This window comes from Xiphophorus hellerii, chromosome 13, assembly GCF_003331165.1.
Source record: "Xiphophorus hellerii strain 12219 chromosome 13, Xiphophorus_hellerii-4.1, whole genome shotgun sequence".
Taxonomy (NCBI): domain Eukaryota; kingdom Metazoa; phylum Chordata; class Actinopteri; order Cyprinodontiformes; family Poeciliidae; genus Xiphophorus; species Xiphophorus hellerii.
In genome coordinates this window covers 245,829-260,590 of record NC_045684.1, presented here as the reverse complement: position 1 = coordinate 260,590, position 14,762 = coordinate 245,829, and the positions used below count along the sequence as shown (strand labels likewise).

General features: G+C 45.2%; 1 protein-coding gene across 9 annotated transcripts; it reads left to right on the top strand.

The window, feature by feature from the left end:
* Nucleotides 1-158: 158 nt before the first annotated feature.
* Nucleotides 159-8,841, top strand: LOC116731966 (scavenger receptor cysteine-rich type 1 protein M130-like). 9 transcript variants are annotated; one of them, XM_032581900.1, is made up of 8 exons: nucleotides 159-538; nucleotides 829-1,003; nucleotides 1,348-1,407; nucleotides 3,979-4,260; nucleotides 7,082-7,396; nucleotides 8,261-8,293; nucleotides 8,487-8,543; nucleotides 8,614-8,841. In XM_032581900.1, exons 2-8 carry the CDS (start codon nucleotides 952-954, stop codon nucleotides 8,730-8,732), a joined length of 918 nt encoding a protein of 305 aa, XP_032437791.1. In that variant the 5' UTR covers nucleotides 159-538; nucleotides 829-951; the 3' UTR covers nucleotides 8,733-8,841. The 9 variants fall into 9 exon arrangements, with proteins under 9 accessions (XP_032437791.1, XP_032437794.1, XP_032437793.1 ...); XM_032581902.1 differs by having other exon boundaries at nucleotides 160-538; nucleotides 8,487-8,541; nucleotides 8,642-8,841; XM_032581901.1 differs by having other exon boundaries at nucleotides 160-538; nucleotides 8,635-8,841.
* The last annotated feature ends 5,921 nt before the right edge of the window (nucleotides 8,842-14,762 follow it).

Sequence of the window (14,762 nt, the reverse complement as noted above, 5' to 3'; positions counted from 1 at the left end):
GTCAGTTTTGGTCTTCCATAGCTTTGGACATGGCTGAACCGCGAACACCTAAAAACCTGCTGATCCAGAAATCCACCGCCCACCGAGCGCCACCTGGCGTCCGGAGAGGAAAGTCAAAGGAAAAGCTTTGACTCGGAGAACAGAGACGGTAACGGAGGCCAACGCTCTAGCAGCTTATCAGTTATAGCGTCTTGTACAAAAACTTCTTTTGTTGCTAGGAAACCGAACCTCTGCATTACTTTTCTTAACATTATTTATTGTCGTTATTGTATAAACCAATCACTCATAATACTGGTGGGATTGTAAATAACCATAAATTAATTAATTGCTTTATTTGCTTGTATCCCTTTTTGTGCATGTTGCATTTTAGTTTTAACTAGGGTTAGCTTCCTGTTCGATGCTTTTATTGTGAAGGGGAAACTTCCGGTGTAACTGTTAACACAAAGACAGCTTAACGGCAGCCAAAAGCCCGAGGATAAGTTGGAGCTAAAATGTTTCGTGTTGCTAGCAGCCCGTTTTCTAGAAGCACACGGTTTGGGTAAGATGTTAGGAAGTTCAGGTTTTAAGCATTATTTTACTAAAACTGTGCATCTGTTTGATGATATGTTAAAATAAGAATGTATCTTTAGATTGTAACCGTTCAAGTTATAAATGTTATTTTTTAATTAGCTAAACGGTCAGACTAGGCTTAAGGATTTTATTTTGCGGTATTTCTTATGCATACATTCCCAGCTCTTACGGTGAAACTAATGGTTTATGGCTATTAAACCTGAATATTCACAGTAAAGTTTCCTTCATGCTGCCAATCATTTTATTTTTCATGTCCAGCTGATTTTGAAAGCAGAAGAAGAGAGTGGAGCCTCTGATGTGTCACTTCCTGCTGCGATGCAGAGTTCAGTCTGAGAAGAAGAAGAAGTTGATGTGGAGGATCATCTCCTCGCTGTGACCAACATGAAGCTGCTTCAGTTCCTCTGGATCCTCCAGCTGAGCTCGCTCTCTCCAGGTAAACCTCACATTCACACGCTGGAAGGCAGAGCTGGAAACAGCAGGACTGCAGCTGTTTTCTCCAACATGAAGATATTACTTTGAGCTTCAAAGTTCATTTGGAATCTGTTTTATTCAGGGTAAAATTTCCTCACAATATTTTATTTCTGTTCAGGTTTGGTTTAAAGAACAAAAATAAAGATATTTTAAGGTCAGATAGCTCTGATAGATTCCCTCCGACCACAAACTGAACGATGAAGCTCAGCGTGTTGCTCCTGATTTAAATGTTCTGGGTGTTTCTGGAGCTTATTGCTCCATGCTGCTCTGAAATTAAAAAACAAATCTCCCTTTTTATTGTTTCAGTTCTTCTTGATGTTTTCACTCCAGACCCTCTGACAACAGAGACGCCTGAAGAGTTTGACTGTGAGTAAAACATTGGTGGGGTTGTTGGCTCAGGGCGCCAAGCAGGCTAGGGCCGCCTCTGCCATCAGGTTTGGTGGTGAAGAGGCATGCATGTGCATGCTTGTTATTTATACTCAGTCATATTGAATTATCTCATCACTCTTAGGTAAATATATATATATGTGAGTATTGTAAACATTATCTCCTATGGTTATATTTGTATTATTAATATTTAATACATTAGATGGGGCTGCACAGTGGCGCAGTTGGTAGAGCTGTTGCCTTGCAGCAAAAAGGTCCTGGGTTTGATTCCCGGCCCTGAGTCTTTCTGCGTGTTCTCCCTGTCCATGGTGGGTTCTCTCCGGTTCTCCGGCTTCCTTCCACAGTCCAAAACATGACTGTTAGGTAAATTGGTCTCTAAATTCTCCCTAGGTATGTGTGTGTGTGTGCGCATGGTTGTTTGTCCTGTCTGTCTCTGTGTTGCCCTGCGATAGACTGGTGACCTCCAGGTGACCCTCCTCCTGACCCCAGTAGGGTCAAAGTGTTAGAAAATGAAAGGATGGACATTAGATGGAGTACTTTAAGGAATAAGCAAATTCCCCTTGGGGATCAATAAAGTACACTGCTCAAAAGAATAAAGGGAACACTCAAATAACACATCCTAGATCTGAATGAAAGAAATATTCTCATTGAATATTTTGTTCTGTACAAAGTTGAATGTGCTGACAACAAAATCACACAAAAATCATCAATGGAAATCAAATTTATTAACCAATGGAGGCCTGGATTTGGAGCCACACACAAAATTAAAGTGAAATAACACTACACGCTGATCCAACTTTAATGTAATGTCCTTAAAACAAGTCAAAATGAGGCTCAGTATTGTGTGTGGCCTCCACGTGCCTGTATGACCTCCCTACAACGCCTGGGCATGCTCCTGATGAGGTGGCGGATGGTCTCCTGAGGGATCTCCTCCCAGACCTGGACTAAAGCATCCGCCAACTCCTGGACAGTCTGTGGTGTAACGTGACGTTGGTGGATGGAGCGAGACATGATGTCCCAGATGTGCTCAATGGGATTCAGGTCTGGGGAACGGGCTGGCCAGTCCATAGCTTCAATGCCTTCATCTTGCAGGAACTGCTGACACACTCCAGCCACATGAGGTCTAGCATTGTCCTGCATTAGGAGGAACCCAGGGCCAACCGCACCAGCATATGGTCTCACAAGGGGTCTGAGGATCTCATCTCGGTACCTAATGGCAGTCAGGCTACCTCTGGTGAGCACATGGAGGGCTGTGCGGCCCTCCAAAGAAATGCCACCCCACACCATTACTGACCCACTGCCAAACCGGTCATGCTGAAGGATGTTGCAGGCAGCAGACCGCTCTCCACGGCGTCTCCAGACTCTGTCACGTCTGTCACATGTGCTCAGTGTGAACCTGCTTTCATCTGTGAAGAGCACAAGGCGCCAGTGGCGAATTTGCCAATCCTGGTGTTCTCTGGCAAATGCCAAGCGTCCTGCACGGTGTTGGGCTGTGAGCACAACCCCCATCTGTGGACGTCGGGCCCTCATACCATCCTCATGGAGTCGGTTTCTAACCGTTTGTGCAGACACATGCACATTTGTGGCCTGCTGGAGGTCATTTTGCAGGGCTCTGGCAGTGCTCCTCCTGTTCCTTCTTGCACAAAGGCGGAGGTAGCGGTCCTGCTGCTGGGTTGTTGCCCTCCTACGGCCTCCTCCACGTCTCCTGGTGTACTGGCCTGTCTCCTGGTAGCGCCTCCAGCCTCTGGACACTACGCTGACAGACACAGCAAACCTTCTTGCCACAGCTCGCATTGATGTGCCATCCTGGATGAGCTGCACTACCTGAGCCACTTGTGTGGGTTGTGGAGTCCGTCTCATGCTACCACGAGTGTGAAAGCACCACCAACATTCAAAACTGACCAAAACATCAGCCAGACAGCATAGGTACTGAGAAGTGGTCTGTGGTCCCAACTGCAGAACCACTCCTTTATTGAGTGTGTCTTGCTAATTGCCAATAATTTCCACCTGTTGCCTATTCCATTTGCACAACAGCAGGTGAAATTGATTGTCAATCAGTGTTGCTTCCTAAGTGGACAGTTTGATTTCACAGAAGTTTGATTTACTTGGAGTTATATTGTGTTGTTTAAGTGTTCCCTTTATTTTTTTGAGCAGTGTATATTTTATCTGCATGTCTGTCATGTAGCTACATGTCCTAGCTAGTTCAGCAGTAAGTACTACAGTTAGTATCACTGATATTTATCTTAGTATTACACAGAGATCATTGAAAATGATAATTGAGTAATAGTTCTAATGTACTTATGTCAGAGCTAGGTGAGAGCTCATTCTAAGCTTGTGGCTTGTTTATTTATCTAACCCTAACCCATTGTAGCCACTCCATAGCAACTGCCTACCAAGATGGCTGTCACTTACAAAGTTCCCAGAAGTTATACGTTTTAAAATCCTTCAGGTTGCTGCAGATTTCTGGTCCAGATTTGTTCCTCAGTGGTTGATGTTTGAGTATTTTCTCAGTTTTCATCCTGCTCCTCATCCTCTGCTCTGTGACCTCAGACGACCCTTATGTTCATCACCTCAACGCTACATGCAGGTGGACTCTCAGGATCCCTGGAGACCGCACGAGAAGGCCAGTTCCACTCCCACCGGATTATTTAGACATTCTGACTAAGCAGGTCTGCAAGGACCTTAAATGTGGAAAAGTTCATACTGTGAAGAAAACCACATCACCTGTCAATAGCAAGTGCTTCCATGACTGTTTGCTCCGGGACTGGCGTCTGAAGAGCTGCTTACAGACGTTGACGGCAGGATGCATCGTGGCCATGGAAGTGGTCTGTGGTGAGACTTTCCTGATTCTGCAAGAACATAATACATTTGTGTTGTTTGAAATGATTTTAATATTTTAGTGTTTAAACGATGAAACTGAACCACATTTATCCTCAGACAACCTAACACACACACACACACACACCCACACACACACACACACACAATAAAGAAAATAGAAACAAAGGATGTGAAAACCTCAATGTAAATAATCATGTTGCTCAGTTTGTGTCTCATAAAGATGAAACTCATCGTCTGAATGCATCTATTTATTCTCACTAGAGAGAAACCAGGGCTGATCAAACAGTTTGATTATTGAAGGTGATCAGGTGTGGAGACAATCCCAGGTATATCAGTAGCTGCATCAAGGTGAGCCGCTACCTGAGGAGCTTTGGCTCTGATGGAGAACATGGAGCCATTGATCAGAGATCAGATTGATCTGCTGGTTTCTGAGCGTTTAGATTCATCCAGACTGATCATCCTGGAGCTCTGAGCAGAACTTAAAGCAGGTACCGGTACCGGTACCGGTCCAGCTGCAGCCGTCCTCCAGTGGAGCCGCCCGCTTTGTGAATGCGCCTTATGGACAGAAATCATCTGGACTCTGTAATTGTAACTTCTGCTCATGATTCCTGGATTCAGAAGAAACGTTTAAATCCCGGCTGATCGCTCTGCTGCTCTGAGATCTTTAGGGTTCATTTGGAGGTTTTTTGTCTTTAAAATGAATTATTTTATTTTGTGAGGTGACCTTATGTGCCCTGAAAGCACCTTTTAAATAAAATATCTAATTATTATTATTATAAATACTTATACTGCTACAAACTTCCAGGTGTGTTACACTGAGAGGTGTGGAAGGGGGAAAAATCAGCAAACCTGGCTGTACAACAATCAATGGTTTATTAGGCCTCCAGCATCATAGCACAGTTCAAAATGGCAGCTTCCCCATCAGTCAGTCTCTGCTACAGCCAGCAGTCCACCCATATACTGGTTATCCCGCCTTCTCAATTTACCCCCAGCCAATCAAACTCCAGCCATCAATGCTCCTTCCATAAAAGCGCTGGGTTTGAGGCGGGTCTCCTTCTTAGCAGGGTTCCAAGATGGCCGCTACAGTGACACACCCACAAGGTAACAAACATTTCACAAAGGATTATATACACTCTAGAATTCAAACATTACCAAAAATCTTATTGCTTCTTAAACAAGGTATTTATACTAATTTACATTAAGATGTATTTATGGAGGCGACAGGCAGAGCAGCTGCTGCTCTGCTTCCTGTAAATTAGGATGTATAAAGGAAAGGTGGTGAACCCGTGGACCCGGTATGATGTGGTGTGTGTGATGTGTGATGTGGTGTGTGTGATATGGTGTGTGTGATGTGTGTGTGGTGTGGTGTGTGTGATGTGTGTGTGGTGTGGTGTGGTGTGTGTGTGATATGGTGTGTGTGATGTGTGTGTGGTGTGGTGTGTGTGATATGGTGTGTGTGATGTGTGTGTGGTGTGGTGTGGTGTGTGGTGTGATGTGTGGTGTGTGTGTGATGTGTGGTGTGTGTGTGGTGTGATGTGTGGTGTGTGGTGTGATGTGTGGTGTGTGTGTGATGTGTGGTGTGTGTGTGATGTGTGGTGTGGTGTGATGTGTGGTGTGTGTGATGTGTGGTGTGTGTGTGGTGTGGTGTGTGTAGTGTGATGTGTGTGTGTGTGGTGTGTGTGTGTGGCGTGTGTGTGGTGTGGTGTGTGTGTGGTGTGATGTGTGGTGTGTGTGTGGTGTGTGATGTGTGTGTGGTGTGTGTAGTGTGATGTGTGTAGTGTGGTGTGTGTGTGGCGTGTGTGTGGTGTGATGTGTGTGTGGTGTGTGTGTGTGGGTGGTGTGGTGTGTGTGTGGTGTGTGTGTGTGGTGTGATGTGTGGTGTGTGTGTGGTGTGTGATGTGTGTGTGGTGTGGTGTGTGTGGTGTGATGTGTGTGTGGTGTGTGTGTGGTGTGTGTGTGGTGTGATGTGTGTAGTGTGGTGTGTGTGTGTGGCGTGTGTGTGGTGTGTGTGTGGTGTGTGTGGTGGGTGGTGTGTGGTGTGTGTGTGGTGTGGGGTGTGTGTGGCGTGTGTGTGGGTGTGTGGTGTGTGTGTGGTGTGTGATGTGTGTGTGGTGTGGTGTGTGTGGTGTGATGTGTGTGTGGCGTGTGTGTGTGTGGCGTGTGTGTGGTGTGTGTGTGATGTGTGTAGTGTGGTGTGTGTGTGGCGTGTGTGTGATGTGTGTGTGGTGTGTGTGTGTGGCGTGTGTGTGGTGTGTGTGTGGTGTGTGTGTGTGGTGTGGTGTGTGTGTGGTGTGATGTGTGTAGTGTGGCGTGTGTGTGGTGTGTGTGTGGTGTGTGATGTGTGTGTGGTGTGGTGTGATGTGTGTGTGGCGTGTGTGTGTGTGGCGTGTGTGTGGCGTGTGTGTGGTGTGGTGTGTGTGTGGCGTGTGTGTGGTGTGGTGTGTGTGTGATGTGTGTGTGGTGTGGTGTGTGTGTGTGGTGTGGCGTGTGTGTGGCGTGTGTGTTACCCTGGTAAATGGCAGACTGGACAGAGCAACAGGAGGTCCAGACTATGATCAACAGTAGCATGCAGAGGATGTATTGTATGTGAGTGGAAATGGTACTGCTGAGCTGATATTTGTGCTTTTATGTACTTTTGTTTTTATGTATTTATTTATTTTATTGTTGTATTGCAGTTTTTGCCCCTCCTTCCAAGAGAAATTTCTCCTATGGGACACTAATAAAGATTTCTTACTAGTCTCCCACTTTTCAGTGAAATCATTGGGTTGTTTTCAGGTGTGAACTTTTAACATCCTGGTCATTTTGTCTCCAGGTCATCAGTCCGTTCGGCTGAAGGGAGCTAAGGATCAGTGCGCCGGGCGGGTGGAGGTCTGGAAGGACAGGATGTGGGGCACGGTGTGTGACGACAGATTTGACCTGAGAGAAGCCAACGTGGTTTGCGCCCAGCTGGGCTGTGGGACCGCTCTAAAGGTGACGGGTCAGAATGGATTGTTCCCTCCAGGGAGCGGACCGATTCACCTAGACGAGCTGAACTGCACCGGGAACGAGCAGAACCTGTGGTTCTGTCCGGGTGTCCAGGAAAACTCCGACTGCGGACACAAAGAGGATGCTGGTGTGGTGTGTTCAGGTCAGTTTCCATCAAACATCTGGTCTGTTGGACATGAACTGTCCAAGCTGACGTGTTTCTGCTAATGTCCACATTTGGACACAAACTCCTCTTGTGGATGCTTCTTAAGTGGAGCTTTCTGTAGAGCCCTGCTTAGGTTATATTCACACTGCAGCCTGAAGTGACCCACATCCGATTTATTTATTTATTTTACCTCAACGCGTCCTGTTCCTGATCTTTTCATGACAGATCAGATTTTTTCCAATGCGACTCAGGCCACTTGGATATGTGGTCCTGAATCCGATACATATCGGATCTTTTCAAATGGAACCCGTCTGTACGGGCAGGTGGCATTCATCCAACCCCATCCAACCCCAACGTCTTTGATACTCGACAAACGTCGCTATTCCGCGTCCTGATACGCGCAAGCGGACAAAAGGAAACAACCACCGTGGCGAACCGTAATGAAGATCAAGTTGTTGATGTGCTGCTCCGGTCAGACATCGACTTCAACACTGTAAGCTAAGCTCCACCGTTAGCATCTATGTTTACTTCCACAAACACTGAGCACTTCTTCTGCTATGGCGGCTGGCAGAACACTGCGCTTGCTCTCTGAGTGACGTTATTGCGCCCTCTACTGCGCATGCGGGACACTTTCAGGTCGTTTGCAGCTCACTGGAGGTCACAGCCAAGTCGATTTTCTTTGTGTGAACGGCCACAAAGAAAATCAGATTGAGCATTAAAGCCTGCAGGGAGAACGAGGCCTTATTTCAGTTTCTGTTTCTTTAAAGTAATAAAGAATCTGAACTTTGAAGAAAATCCTTGAATTTAAATCTAAACGTTACAGATTAACTTGAAACTTTTCTCTGCCTGTTTTTCCTGCAGTATCTAAGGCGTCCTTCGGAGTCACCACAGCAGGTGTGACTGAGTTGACAAGCATGGGGTTAAATTTTTTATTATTTAAAAAAAAAAGAGACTAATTGAATTTTTAAGAATATCAGCTGTATCTGTGAATCTCTGAATATATCTGATGTCTGTCCATTGCTCCCAGCTCCTCCTGCAGCCGCCCCTTCTCCAGAACATCTCTGCATCATATTTCTGTCTATTGCAGTGCTTGGTCTGGCCATCCTGAATCTGGTTCTCTGCTGCCTTTTCTGCCACTGCCACGGTAGGTCCTCGTCTCCTCACCTGGTAAACATCTGTAGGGAAAAAGAGCTGCTCTAAACCCAGCAGTAAAGTTGGTTCTAACGTTTGCAAAGATCCGGGCGGTGAGGCCAGCAGAGCCGTTGGTTTGAAGAACCTGATGAACGTGACTCTGTGGTCGACGAAGTGGAAACAAAAATGGACCAAAGCTTGAAGAAGCATCGATTCTAAAATTCTGATTTATAGATCACAAGTAATGTGGAATAAATATTAATCATAAAGTCTAGTTTAACAATGAATAAAAACATTAAAACAAAAATAAACCACTTCTCACTTCATATTTATTCAAAATATAATTCTAATATCTAAAATATTGTAAAAATGTATTATGCTGTGTGTCACCAGCATTGATGCCATAATTAAATAAATAAAGGTCAGCGGAGATGACGTCACATGACCAGCAGCAGATCCACCGCCATGCTAACATTTCTCTCTGTTGTTCTACATCACAGGTGTCAAACTCCAGGCCTCCAGTCGCTGTCCTGCAGCTTTTAGATGAGCCACAGCTACAAAACCCTGGAATGAAACGGCTTCATCACCTCCTCCTTGTGTAGATCAGGTCTCAGAGCCTTAATGACCTAATTATTCTGTTCAGGTGCTGCAGCAGAGGCTCATCTAAAAGTTGCAGGACAGCGGCCCTCGAGGACTGGAGTTTGACACCCTGTCCTACATGATGATGATAAATCACGGAGATTCAGAGCAGCTGTTGTTTAAATTGAGCATCTGGAGCTTGAAATCCTTCCCTTCTGCTCTGTAGACAGTAGAACTGCGATGCTTCGGTCTGAATTCCTCGTTTCTCCTGTTCTGAGGCGTTTTACAGAAACTGGGTTTTTTTTTTTTGTTTTTTTTTTATTAAGGTTTTGTTGGCTCTAGTGGCCTTTATTTGAAAGTAGTTTGACAGGAAACAGGGTAATCAGAGAGGGGGAAGACATGCGGCAAATGTCGCCAGGCCGGGAATCGAACCTACGACCACCGCTACAAGGACTAAGGCCTCAACGTGGGTCATGCTTTGCCCCTGCGCCACCACAGCACCCCAGAAACTGGGTTTTTTAAATGTGAAGGAGACATTTCCACCCTCCAGGTTCCACTCCACCCCCTTCGGCCATTTCTGTAGTTCGGTAGCAGCGATTATCTACCAGCAGAGAAACTTTCTACATATTGGAGCCAGAGTCTGACCCAGAGCAGCAGAACCTGCAGAACCGCGCATTCACATGAAGGCATGGCAGTGATGGTGTGACTGGATTTACTCCCTCTGCATCCACACCAACTAGCTACAATATGGAGCGTAGTTTAACTACAGCCCATGCATGTCAGATAACTATTCACATATTAATGCTACCACAATATGAATGCATTAAACGAAGGACGTCGCCGAATGCATTTGGATCATTTTTGTTCCCCAAGACAAAATCAGCAAAAACTAATAATTATATCCAAAGCATGCAGAACAGTTGTATCCTCCAGGAGGCAGCTAGCAGCTAGCACACAGCGCTAACAGGAGGCTCAATGCTGGCCAATGGCCAGGACGTCATTACCAACACAGCATTCGTGTCTGAAATCAGCTTTGCTGTCACTTTAGAGAAGGGTCAGTTCCTTCTCTCGTTTCCATAGAGAAGGAACTGACCCTCAATCAGACCAAGTCTTTCAGAAAATCCCTCCTGATATCCTGGCGGAGGTTCCTGAAACACTCGTCCTTCAGTCCAAAAACGGACTTGCGTTAATACACGCATTACTGAATGTTTTAAACAGATTTAATCTCATAAATTCTGCAAATGTTCCTGCGGTTTCTTGTGTAGGAACTATTTCTCAATTTTTAGTTAAATCTTAGAATTTAGATTTAGTTTATTTGTATTTTTTGCTTATTTTCTAGCTGATTTATAACTAGAATTTTTGTTTAATTTGTTATTTAGAATAGGTGTTTGGCTATTGATTCACTTAATTAGTTAATTAATTTCAGTTTGGGAAGTGGGTGTTTCACGGTATAAATAGGTAGGTCTTAGGTAGATCATTATGCACGTGCGTGGTCATATGGTTTTTTTTGTTGTTTTTTTTACCAGTGCCAGTCTCAGTCAGTCAGTTTGTCATCAGTTGTCAGTCAATCAGTAAAAGAACCGGTGCAGGAATCAGAATAAGAGCAGTAGCAGAATCCTGTGAAACCTGTAACCTGTTTTGTCTGAACAGTGGAATAAAACAAAGAAAGAACTGCATTTTGACCCTTTTTGATCTTTTGGACTGCGTAAGCCAGAACCCATGGTGCATCAGTGACTATTTGAATTGAATTCACTTTTTGTTTTGATCACGTTTAAGTTTTAAGTTTTGGATTTTTGAGTTTGAGTTTTTGGACAAATAGTCACTACATCTTGTGTCTGTGGTTTTCTTCCTTTTTATTACTTTAAATGATGTAAATAACCTTCGATTAATACTTTTATTTGCATGTATCCTGCTTTTGGTCTTTTTCGCCTAATAGTTTTAGCTATGGTTAACTTCCGGTATGATGCTTTTGTTCTGTAGAAACAACTTCCGGTTTGGGATCTTTGCACGTCAGTTTCCGCGTTTGGCGTTAAGTGGCTCGGTCGCTTCCGGTCTATTGAAAATGTCATTTTACACTCGGTGCTTGTCCAAGGTAACAATTAATGATGAACATCGAGCCGAAGCTCCAACAATAAGCTGGAGAAAGATTTTAAGATGTTCGCCTCGTTATACGTTCACAGATACTAAGGTGAGTTTTACTGTCTTTAAACTTTGTGGCTAACATTAGCTTTAGCTTATCTCGCAATATTCTCGGACATTTTTCTCATCAAAATGTGCTATTTAAGTCCTAAAGATTTGAATCTGTTCTAAAGGACAATGTTTTTACCTTATTTATTGTCGTCAGTGTTGAACAGAGGCCAAGTAACGGGGATTTTACGGTTCGGGCTTTTTGCTTCCGCAGCGAGAGGAAACACAACAAGCCCATAGCTTAACAGTAGAGCAGCTCTGGTGTCAGAGTTCAGCTGACTGTTCAGGTTCAAAGTTGTTGCTTTTATAAAAATATGGCCGAGTTCCTTAAGGTCTCCGTGTTATTTCGATTTATTACCTTTGCATGTTTCTTGTGAAGCAGGACGGTGTTTCCAGCGGTTTGTACAGGCGGGTCAGTAGCTCGGCTGTCTGGCTCTGGTCTGCTCTCTGGTTCCCATAAACTCTTTCAGGCTGAATACAGAAGTGAGTCCATGGAAATAACACAGGAGGCTCCTTTATTTACCAGCCGTTTCCCCCCGGTAGTTTTAGGCTGAAGAAGTTGATCCGGAGTGAAGTGAAGGCTGTAAACTTTGCTGTGCGGCTTTAGCTTTAACTGGTAGCGACTGATATTTACAAGCCACCGGCTTCTTAATTCAGGACCGCTTGGAAATCCATGAAACCTTAAAAGCCCATTATATTAGGAAGACAACAATATTCATATTATTGCTTTGTTTGCGTCTGAAATAAGACTTTGTCTTTTCTAGCTGCCATGGTAACTCAAAGCAGAAGCAAGAAGCCGCATTTTACCCATGCGGATATGACGTGCAAAGAACCCAATGCAGCTTAATGGCAGCTAAAAGACGGAAGATGTGTTGTAATGAAGCTGATAAAATGTATTATGTTATTAGTGCCCCTTTAGCCCCCTTAGTAGAGGCGAATGGTGTGCATGGGGGTAAATTTGTTTCACAGTCATTCAAACAAAAACTAATCTCAATTCAAAAAAATAAATTGTGGTCATAACTTTTGGAATTGTAATGAATTTTAATTAAACATCCATCCATCCATCCATCTTCTTCCGCTTATCCGGAGTCGGGTTGCGGGGGTAGCAGCTTCAGAAGGGAGGCCCAGACTCCAAAAAGGGTGGATAATATGAACTGTCCTTCGGCCCGTAAGCACAAACGACAGTCAGGACCCGTCCTCCACCCGTAGGCGGAGGGAGGCTACCCTCTCGTTCACCGGAGTAAACCCCAACGTACAGGCGCCGAGATGGGGAGCAACAAGTATGCCCACTCCTGCCTGACGCCTCTCACCCTGGGCAACTCCAGAGTGGAAGTATGTCCAGCCCCTCTCAAGGAGGCTGGTTCCAGAACCAGAGCCATGCGTCGAGGCGAGACCGACTATTTCTAGCCGGAACCTCTCAACCTCACACACTAGCTCCGGCTCCTTCCCCACCAGAGAGGTGACATTCCACGTCCCAAGAGCTTCTGCAACCGAGGATCGGACCGCCAGGGCCCCCTCCCTCTGCCGCCACCCATCACACACTGCACCCGACCCCTTTGGCCCCTCCCACGGGTGGTGGGCCCATTGGAGGGGGGGGGTTTAATTAAACAAAAGTTTTGTTTAAAAAAATAGCTTTTTTTTTTTTTAGATCAAAATCGCTCATTTTGTCTCATGAAGTGAAAAAAGTTATTTGTAAAACAAAGTTATTTGTGCATATCAGAAATCTTTGGTTGCGATTCTCTCTGGTTTTGATGCTTCCTCTTTATGGTTAAACTCAGAGTTTTGATTACTGGAAACATGAACGTCATCCCTTATGTTTAAGGGAGGCTTCTTTCAAGACGAATGTGTCATGAAATGATGGGTGTAGGTGGTGAGGTGTGGATGGACTCGGTCAGACCCAGGTTTTGTTCAGAAGTGAGTTTTAATGAAGATCTCAGGCAGATAAAACCAGGAAGCACAGGTGACGCGAGAAGAAGAAACTAACAGGGACAACAAACACTGACATAAAACCACGACAAGGATCGGCGGGGAGCAGGTGACACAGGTGGGTTAAATACACAAATACTGGTCAGGGGACCAGGAGACAGCTGGGGACAAGAAGAAACGGGGACAAAATTAACTGGAAAACGCATACAAAACTCAAATCACCACAGAACGATGTGAGACGTGTCCCTATTGGCTAGCGCTGACTGAAGCGGCAGACTCTGACACCCTCCCACCTCCGAACCAAACCGTGACCGAACAACATATTATAAGCCACAATTTCAGGCCTCTCAATCATCTCCGGTGTTAGGGTTAGGGTTACCTAAGGGAGGCTTCTTCCATCTCACTGCAAAACTATCTCCTGCTCACCTGCATTTGTTAAAAAGGTACAGATCTAGAGTTTGGGGTCACCTGAAAAAATTTATTTTAGAAAGAATCAGAAATCCAATAAGTTGCAACCTGAATAAAAAATAGACTCAAGACATGGCAACCGATGCTATTTTTTATTAAAACCTTTTACTCAATTGTGAAATGAGTAGCTTTGGACTTGGTCATTGTGTTGACAATTGATAACATTAATAATAAAACATTGGATCCATTTTTCAGATTGTTTATTTTCCCAATCACCGATATTCCTGACTGAATTCAAAGCATTGCATTTAGTTCAGCATTCAACACTGTCATCCCATCACAACTCATTACCAAACTCGCAGACCTCGGCATCAGTCCACTCATGTGTAACTGGTTGCTCGACTTCCTGACCAGTCGACCTCAACATGTCCGGCTGGACAACCACTTCTCATCCACCATCATCATAAACACCGGAGTGCCACAAGGCTGTGTGATGAGTCCCTTCCTCTACTCCCTCTTCACCTACGACTGCAGACCTGTCCGTGGCTCTAACGCCATCATCAAGTTCGCAGACGACACCACGGTGATCGGCCTTATCAGAGATAATGACGAGGCCGCTTACAGGGAGGAGGTAGACCGTCTGGCTGAGTAGTGCGACAAAAACAACCTGCAGCTGAACACCGAGAAGACCAAGGAGCTTATCGTGGACTTCAGGAGGAACGCTGACCCACATCCACCCATCCACATTAAGGGGACAGTGGTGGAGCGTGTGGACACCTTTAAGTTCCTGGGAGTCCACATCTCCGAGGACCTGACTTGGACGACCAGCTGCTCCAAACTCATTAAGAAGGCGCATCAGCGCCTCTTCTTCATGAGGACCCTGAGGAAGAACCACCTGTCCTCAGAGATCCTCAGGAACTTCTACCGCTGCACCATTGAGAGCATCCTCACCAACTGTATTACAGCTTGGTACGGGAACTGCTCTGTCTCCGACCGGCAGGCGCTGCAGAGGGTGGTGAAAACTGCCCAGTATATCGCCGGGGCACCGCTCCCTGCCATCAAGGACATCTACAGGAAGCGGTGTTTGAAAAGGGCCGGGAAAATCACAAAGGACTCCACTCACCCAGCACAC

Bases quoted from the DNA above. Each gene is read 5' to 3' on its own strand.
- LOC116731966 (XM_032581897.1), top strand. From the start codon at position 952: ATGAAGCTGCTTCAGTTCCTCTGGATCCTCCAGCTGAGCTCGCTCTCT. The intron at 4,261-7,081 runs GTGAGACTTTCC...TTTTGTCTCCAG, and splicing joins GGCCATGGAAGTGGTCTGTG to GTCATCAGTCCGTTCGGCTG. The intron at 8,544-8,613 runs GTAGGTCCTCGT...CCAGCAGTAAAG, and splicing joins CCTTTTCTGCCACTGCCACG to TTGGTTCTAACGTTTGCAAA.